The sequence below is a fragment of the Octopus bimaculoides genome, chromosome 1, assembly GCF_001194135.2.
Source record: "Octopus bimaculoides isolate UCB-OBI-ISO-001 chromosome 1, ASM119413v2, whole genome shotgun sequence".
In the NCBI taxonomy this organism is placed as follows: domain Eukaryota; kingdom Metazoa; phylum Mollusca; class Cephalopoda; order Octopoda; family Octopodidae; genus Octopus; species Octopus bimaculoides.
This window is the reverse complement of record NC_068981.1, coordinates 128,598,020-128,607,257: the sequence shown is the minus strand read 5'-3', so window position 1 is coordinate 128,607,257 and position 9,238 is coordinate 128,598,020. Positions and strand designations below refer to the sequence as shown.

General features: G+C 36.1%; 1 protein-coding gene across 2 annotated transcripts in view; it reads right to left on the bottom strand.

Annotated features, from left to right (window-relative positions):
- LOC106870830 (MORN repeat-containing protein 1) overlaps positions 1-9,238 on the bottom strand; it is a 106,410-nt gene that overhangs the window by 10,878 nt on the left and 86,294 nt on the right. For both annotated transcript variants that reach the window (XM_014917054.2, XM_052970307.1), the window contains one exon: positions 6,443-6,522. In XM_014917054.2, the coding sequence (XP_014772540.1) occupies positions 6,443-6,522 (80 nt within the window). The remainder of the gene's footprint in view (positions 1-6,442; positions 6,523-9,238) is intronic.

The following is a 9,238-nucleotide window of genomic DNA, read 5'->3' as shown; positions in this document are numbered from 1 at the left end:
GTAAAAGCACCCATTACACTCTCTGAGTGGTTGGCGTTAGGAAGGGCATCTAGCTGTAGAAACTCTGCCAAATCAGATTGGAGCCTGGTGTAGCCATCTGGTTTCACCAGTCCTCAGTCAAATCGTCCAACTCATGCTAGTATGGAAAGCTGACGTTAAACGATGATGATGATATATATATATATATATATATATATATGCATGTATCTATATATACATACACATATATACATATATAGGTGCAGATGTGGCTGTGGTGAAGCATGACCTTCAAACGTTGGGCCTCCCAGAGGCAATGACAAGAGACTGAGACCTCTGGAGATATGCTGTGATCGAGAAGTAAAGTGAGATCACAGCCATAACCTATACCAATGTCGCATAACCAGCCTATTTAAAAAGTATCTTTGAATTGTCAGATGACACGCTGTGCTTGAGGAGACCTATTGAGTCAAGTAAAATCAAAAATCAAAATCACAATCAAAAATGGAAATTGTAGTTGTGGCCAATGCCAGTGCCGCCTGACTGGCTCTCGTGCTGGTGGCATGCAATAAGTACCATTCATGTGTGGGTTGTTGCCAGTGCCACTTGACTGGCTCCCTATGCCAGTGGCACATAAAAAGCACCATCTGAATGTGGTCGATGCTAGTGTTGCCTGACTGGCTCCCATGCTGGTGGCATGTAAAAAGTACCCACTACACTCTCGGAGTGGTTGGCATTAGGAAGGGCATCCAACTGTAGAAACATTGTCAGATCAGATTGGAACCTGATGTGGCCTTCAATCATTGGGCAATAAACTGCGCTTGCGAAGACCTGTTGAGTCAAGTGAACTCATTGTCATGGCTGATGCCAGTACCGCCTCATTGGCACCCATGACGGGGGCAGGTAAAAAAGACCATTCATGTGTAGTCGATGCCAATGCCGCCTAACTGGCTCCTGTGCCAGTGGCACGTAAAAAGCACCCACTACACTCTCGGAGTGGTTGGCATTAGGAAGGGCATCCAGCAGTAGAAACTTTGCCAGATCAGATTGAAGCCTGGTGCAGCCTTCTGGCTTGTCAGCTTCAGTCAAACCGTCCAACCCATGCCAGCATGGAAAACGAACGTTAAACGATGATGATGATGAGATATGATTTATAGAAGTGCAAATAGATGTATAATATCCAACTGAATAAATATAAAATCAGTGGAAATATTAAATAGAAAAGATAAGAGAAGCAAAACGTCATTATTTTCAATTTAGAATGTAAAATATTTTCATATATTTAATTTCCTTTTTGGTTTTAGCATTTTTGATTTTCATTTTGCTGAATATCGAAAGAATAGGTGAATATTTTAGATAAACAATGAATAAAATTGTAACATGATATTGGAAACAGTGCAAGGCAGAAGCAGATGAGATGGAAGGAGTAGGAGAAGAATGTCTGCTAGTTTAGAATGGAAGAAGAAATACATTTCCATGACAGCAGGTTTTACTGAAATGTCCTAAGTACAATTTTGATTAAACGTTTTTCTGATACAGAACCTATGTTTGTATGAAGAAAACAAAACAAACGAAAACAGAATAATATGGAGTTATTGGCAAGGTAAACATTCTGTAATTGATACTAAAGTAATACAGAGGTGGAGATTGAAGAGAAAATCACCCAAGAGCAATTTTTTTTTATCAAAGGAAAGTATATTTACCTGTATTTCTATTTTATTTTGTTACAAGTTTATCACTTATTAGATTATCAGACCCTGCTAAATTGATGAGACTGTTGAGTTTAGTGTGGATAAAATTCAGTTTGAATTGTTGCTTATTATAGTGTTTAAAGAGAAAGTATGGGCTGTGTAAGAGTTTCAGCAGACTACTTAAGTTTTCCAAAAATAAAGATTCAATAAAGCATTTAATATTGAAGTTGTAGTTTGACTAGAGTCATCATAACTCACTGAAGCGAGTCTAAATGCCTGTGGTATAGAATTGGCAAATTCATTGAAGCAGAAACTGTTGAATTAGTAATTAGAGATAGAGAAAACATTGAGTAATAGTGGGCCATTTGTTGTTCCTTCTATTAGTTTACTTTTGTTATTATAATGTACCCTAATCTCATAAATTTATCCTGCTGTCTTCACTCTTCACTTGATATTTATTTACTTCATTAGTAAATTTTACATTGCAATACATGAATAACAGTGTACTTAGTCACAGATTTCCAACAAGAATGTTGTGAACCAGTCACTGGTTCACAACATTCCTGATAAGGAGAGTGACATGGAAGTGTCTGTAAAACTCACTGAAGAGCAAATATAAAAGAATTTGTTAAAAAACTCTGGTTTTTCAGTTTTCTTGATGATGTATACACATCTTATGCCTATATACATTGGGATATATATATATATATATATATATATATATATATATATATATATATATATATAACATCATCATTTAATATCCGCTTTTCCATACTTGCATGGATCAGATGGAATTTGTTGAGGTAGATTCTCTACAGACAGATGCCTTTCCTGTTGCCAACTCTTGTCTGTTCTGTGTTGCTTGGTTTTGTTTTACTCCAGCCATAAAAGACCAAGGTTGAACCTTGAGATCATGCACAAATAACTGATAGGTTGCTCCACACACTGGATCCTGTTAAATTGAGCTAACTGGGTCTACTTTGCCACCAACTTCAACAAAAGCTACTACTACTGCCACCACCACTGCTGCTACAACTGCTTCTAAGACAAAAAAGAAAATGAAGCTTTCGTTCAGAATTGATGATGACTTGGAAGAATGCATATGCTTTGCCAATTGTTTAGGGAGATGATGCAAACATAGATACTCTCTTTGTCCTCCAGTATGTGGAATGCTGAAGGAAGAGAGAAATGTACCAGCATAGTTGACCTTAGCAGAATTTGAACTCATAACTTAGAGACCAGAAGAAATATTGCAATGCATTTTGTCCAATGTTCTAGTGATACCATCAATTGATTGCCTAGATGGCTACTACTATATCTACGAAAAATATTTGAACGTCATTTCATAGCCACCAGCATTACCCATTGGTATCTTAGATACATAATACTATACTGGGAAAATTTCTTCCAGCTAACGAATCTTTACCACTTCACCATTGATGTCAAGATACCTGAAAATTCCTCAAGCAATTTGATCTTCTCAAGTAATTTGATTCTATTTCTAAAGTGGCTTTTAACATGTGTGCTTGTTGTTTCAAGAGATCATGCTTATTTAAGAAATCACATCACCGACATCAGAACCCCTTTTATCATTATCATCATCATCGTCATCATCATTATTATTATTAGAAGCAAATAAGAGTGCCATTGTTATCAAATGAACAATGGCACTCTTCTTTATTTGTTTCTATACTTTCTGGAGGAGTAACCTAAATCTTATTATCATTATAATCATTATTATCATTATTATTATTATTATTATTATTATTGAGTGAGAGAGCTTGTGTTCATTTCAGGATGGGTGCACTATAGCAGACTACAGCAACAGCCCATATGTTGATGGCTGTCACAAGGTTCCTTGAGTTGAGTTTTGATCTCAAGAGAAGTTTGAGGTGCTTCAAATATGCAGCGATGGCCTTATATTTCATTTCTCTGTGCAAGATATTGTCCAGCTCCAGGATCCCAAGGTACTTGTACCCATTATCATCCAGGACTTCCATTCTCTCTCTGTTTGGCAATTCTACACCCCTACAATCTGTTCTTTTCCTTCATTTCAGAGTGAGCATTACACACTTCAAGATACCGAATTCCATCCCTATAACATGTGGTCCTTTGTCATGTCTTTTGTGAAATACACTCATTCTCCATGCATATGTTTATACTAATGCAGTCTTCCCTGACACACTATATCTGCTTCCTCTTATATTCGAGTTTTTTCTCTCATCATATTTGACTTCATTATGCATTCATAGTAATATTATCCATCCAGTTATGTCTGCAAGCTGGCAGAATCATTAGCACACCGGGTGAAATGCTTAGCAGCATTTCGTCCATCGCTATTTTCTGAGTTCAAATTCCACTGAGGTTGACTTTGTGTTTCATCCTTTCAGGGTCACTAGAATAAGTACCAGCTGAGTACTGGGGTCGATGTAATTGACTTACACACTGGCCTTGTGCCAAAATTTGAAACCAATATTATCCATCCAGTGCAACAATTTCATCTAATTTCTTTCCAGCCTCCATAACCAGCATGCAATATCACACTTTGAATACAAGCATTATACAATCTGCTTTTCACCTAGAGAAAGCCTCTTTTTGTTATTCCATTCTGACTCAGGCTACTATTCTTTTGGAGCACCCTCCTCCATTGATAATAAGGTCATCTAGGTAACAGAACCTAACAAAAAATTCTAAGGAGCCCTCAGTGCATTTCAAGGAATTTATTTCATGGGTGCTTCTAGTGCTTACTACTTCTATGTATTTGCAACATATGAAGTACTTCTCTGTCAGTTAGGTTGTGATCCTATAGCACCACTTGTGCACCCACAGTTTATAATAAATATACCATACGGAATTCTTACAACTCATTTTCTGCATATCACACATGATCATTTCCAAAAAAGCAGTTCATTCTTTCTTGCTTCCCACAAACTAAAAATGTGTAAGGCATGCTAACTTCCTCACTTATCTTAGCACCCACCTTGCTGTCTCATTAGGAAGAGGTGATCTGTAAGATCCTGTTATGGCATAGACATGAACAGCATATCATCTAAGCTAATTATTTTCTAATCGATTGTGTTAAAACTTTTTGTTATTTTTATAAAACTTGGTCCATCAGTTTGACACTTCTGTAGTTGTTTCTTTCTGGAGCATCTCTAGAGCATATTTTCATGTGTAGCAGTGGATGATGATAATGTTATGCCAGTGGTTATGTCTTTGACAGATATTTTCAGCATGTTGTCCCTAATGATTCAGCTGTATTCCTTGCTTCCATATCCTTAATAGCCATTTCAATCATACAGCTGTCAATTTCAATAGTTAGTCCTTTTTTTAGTCTATTTCAGATAGTTTTTCTCTATTCCATGAATTTTTCTTATTCAGCAGCTTCTCATATTAGCATATTTATACCTCTTCCCAGCATTAGTGAAGGTGAATATATTGCTATCATTACATAAACCATTTTTCATCCAAGATAAACAGATAGAAGGATGGTTGGGTGAAGGAGGGAGAGTGAGTGAGGGAGAAAAGAAAAAAGACAAGTAAAAATAATTCTGTTATCTCAGAACATTAAGTGAAAACAACTTAAAGTGAACACTATGACTGATTAGCATCTATAGGCAGTTCTTTTGGAATAGAGCAGATATCTACATAGTTGTTGCCACAAATGTAATAACCATGTTGGTGTGACAATTCAGCTGCAGCTCTATAAAGCCAGAACTGAATTTTCTACAACTTCTGCACTATTTCCTCACTATCCACTAACTAAAATACATTTGAACATTAAACACACAAGTCTCTTCAAGTTACCCCACTCCTTTTCAACAGTGAAGAAGGATCTTAAAATAGCATGAAAGCAGTCTTCCTCTTCTGATGGTGTGGTAGTCCCGTTAACCATTGTATTGTAAGAATACCACAAAAATTTCTTCATGTCGTTGTATCAAGATCAAATCAGTATGGAAGTGCCCATCCATTTTAAACCTACATAAGCAGCAGTGTGTGGACACAAAGTTTCCTTTGTATCCAGGTGGTTCTCTGCTCTATTCAACTGCCTGGCACCTATGGCAAATAATATCCTCTGCTATAGCCTTGGACTGACCAACGCCTTGTGAGTGAAATTGGATAGAACCTGTACATAAGCCTGTCATATATGCGTGTGTGTGCGTGTGCATGCGGAATAAAAATACCTTTCTTGAAAAATAGGTAAGGGTTGATGACAAGAAAGGCATTCTTTCACAGAATACTGCCTCAGTAAGACTTGTCTAACCTGTGCCAGTATGGAAAAAGCAGATACTAACATGATAATAATGAGCATATCTGCTTCAAGCTCAGCACTGCTAACAAAGCAAAGCTAACTCACAAACATGCCAATGAGGGAGTCTCATGTGGTTACTTGACCTTCTGGAATTATCTGCATAACGCCCTACTGTCTCTTGAAGTATACAAAAGATAACGTAACCCAAGTACTCTATTTGTGAAAATAAGATGAGGTGGTTGTGGCTTCAATTTCTTTCATCATTGGTCTACTACACTAGATTTGACTCAAGGTTAAACAACAGTAATAACAAAAGCAACAACATATCTCCATTTTTTAGTGATCCTGTTGCTTACAATGATGAGCTGTACATCTGTCTTCTGATAACTATTCTCTCTCTCTCCCCACACACACATGCACGCATGCACACACACACACACACACACACACACACACACACACACACACACACACAGAAATATGAATTCAAGTGTAAATATATCTTGTTGGTACTGACCTTGAAAATCTGGGGAGCTATCTTCTAATTCATCCTCAGCTGAAGGAATCTCTCCCCAATTTTGTATAATAGTATAACCCCTGTAAGAAGAAGATTATCTTGAAATACAGAAATTTTAATATTTAAACAATCAATTAAATATCTAAATATCTGAAATGAGCAGTTGTTTATAAATTTACAATACTTAAGTCAATTAACATCCTCTTTAGAATGCACGTCTATACTATTCAATTTACACTACATTCTGGTTGGTTTGATCTGGATGTCTACATAACCTTAGTGCAACCAGATGAATATCTGCCATCAGGCCTCTACCAAACTATGAAATTCTTGCTTCCCTGGGTATGGACGTCTTAAAGCTGTGACATCTGGCAACTGACTTGGTAGACACTAACAAGATTATTCATCATCTTTCCAATAACAACCCTGAGCACTCTTTTGAATTCCATGTGTCAAAAACAACACAACATCCATGACTTTTGGAAACATTTTTTCACACTCAGAATTGCTCAAACATGGAATAAACTACCCACGTCAGTTGTTAGCTCTCAGGACACTACATCCTTCAAAACTTACTTGCTTCCTGAAATTCATCAACAGTACACCTGATGTCCCCACCTCCATTTCATTCTTAAAGACTTATTCACTGCTCACTTCCTGAGCATATTCTATGTACTGTTCATGCAATCTTGATTACTTTTTCTGAGGAACTGCAGTGCACCTGAGCACTATATACAATAAGTTAATTATTATCATATAACAATGAACTTACTGTATTTACTCATATATAAGTCATACTCCTATTTTAGTATTAAATCATGATAGAAAATTGATTTCCTTAATGTTCAAACTTTGCTCTGTGTATAGGTTGCTTTCAAGTTTTTCCAGTTAAATTCAGGTACAAATACTGCAACTTATACATGAGTAAATGCGACATGTTCCTAAGTTAAAGACAATAATGTTGTTAACTACTAAGCCTCTTGGGATTTATACTCAATGTTGCAATTTTAGGTTATTTAAATTTACTTTTCAGTAATGGCAGTTGACACTTGATGATAATCAGAGATCAAACCAATCAAAGTATAGTGCAGATATAAATACTGGAAATATCAATGAGATTAATTAGCTTGTAAAATGATAATCTTATAGAAATAGCCATTAGGTCACAGTACTACATTTCATCTTTAATTTCAGATTTGTTGGTTGGGAGACTTATGGATAAATTGATCAAAGGTCAAGGTTAGTGTGTTTAAACATTAGTAGCATTGACTAATATGTTCAGGAGAGATGGTGGTATCATTGGTAATATGACTGGATAATGTCTTGTCTTGACATTGTGTGACTGTTGTAAATGAGGATCACTTGTCATAAAAGCAATGTCATTCATTTCCAATATTCTATGAAAATATGTCTGGCCATGGTGAAACATAAATCTTACTTGGAAACAGGTGAGGATTGACAACAAGAAGGGCATTGGCTATAGAAAACCTGCCTCAATAAACTTCATCTGATCCAAGCAAGCATGGAAAAGTAGACATTAAAACAATGGTGATAATGATGATGAATGCAAGCTGGATAAAAGAGACGATGTTGACTAAGAATGAAGGATAAACACAGAAGAAACTGATCAAGAAAGAAAGTAGGAAGAAATGGTATGGCCATATCACAACTGGTTTCATAAATGGGACGATACAAGATTAAGATGACTAGAAAGATATATAATGTCTTGCAAACTTTTCCAACCCATACCACTAACAAAAGTATTAACAAGATAATGACAGCAATAATAATGGTTATAATGATGATGAAGGTAATGATATGACGGTAACAGAATTAGTCTTTTCTACTATAGGCACAAGACCTGAAATTTTTGGGGAAGGGGCAAGTCAATTACATCGACCCCCAGTTCTTAACTGGTACTTAATTTATCGACCCCGAAAGGATGAACGGTAAAGTTGCCTTCGGTGGAATTTGAACTCAGAACATAGTGGCAGATGAAATACCGCTAAACATTTTGCCTGGCATGCTAACGATTCTGCCAACTTGCCGCCTTATGGTAACAGAATTAGTATCAATGTTAAGGTGACGAGCTAGCTGAATCATTGGTATGCTAGACAAAATACTTTGCAGCATTTCATCTGTCTATGTTCTTGGTTCAAATTCTTCCAAGGCTGACTTTCATCCCCTTGGGGTTGATGAAATAAGTACCAATTAAGCACTGGGATTGAAGTAATTGACTAAACCCCTCCCTCAATATTTCAGGCCTTGTGCCTATAATAGAAAGGATTATTATTGTTAGTAGTAGTAGTAGTAGTAGTAGTAGTAGTAGTAGTAGTAGTAGTAGTAGTAGCAGTAGTAGTCGTAGTAAAGATCACATTAACATGTGCAACATAATAAAGAGAAACATTTTAATTGCAAACTAGTGTTTCAATGATATTTTCATGTTTCGATGTTTCAAATATCTACCCAGCATTTGTTTTTAAACCTGTTGATGTAAATGACAGCTAAAAACACTGAATTAAATAAAAATGAGTGAATTCTAAATTTTATGAAAGTTTTAGTTTGAAACATTTACCAATTTTCTACATTAATTGATTGGAACTAAATCTCTTTCTAGGAAAGTATTACAGCTAAGTGCAATTCTATGTGTGCTTGCACATGTGTGCATGTATATACATATATATATATATATATATATATATATATATACACACACGCACACACACACACACACTTTTCCATACAGACATATATCCAAATTGACATGTGTGCGTGTGTGTGTGTGTGTGTGTGTAT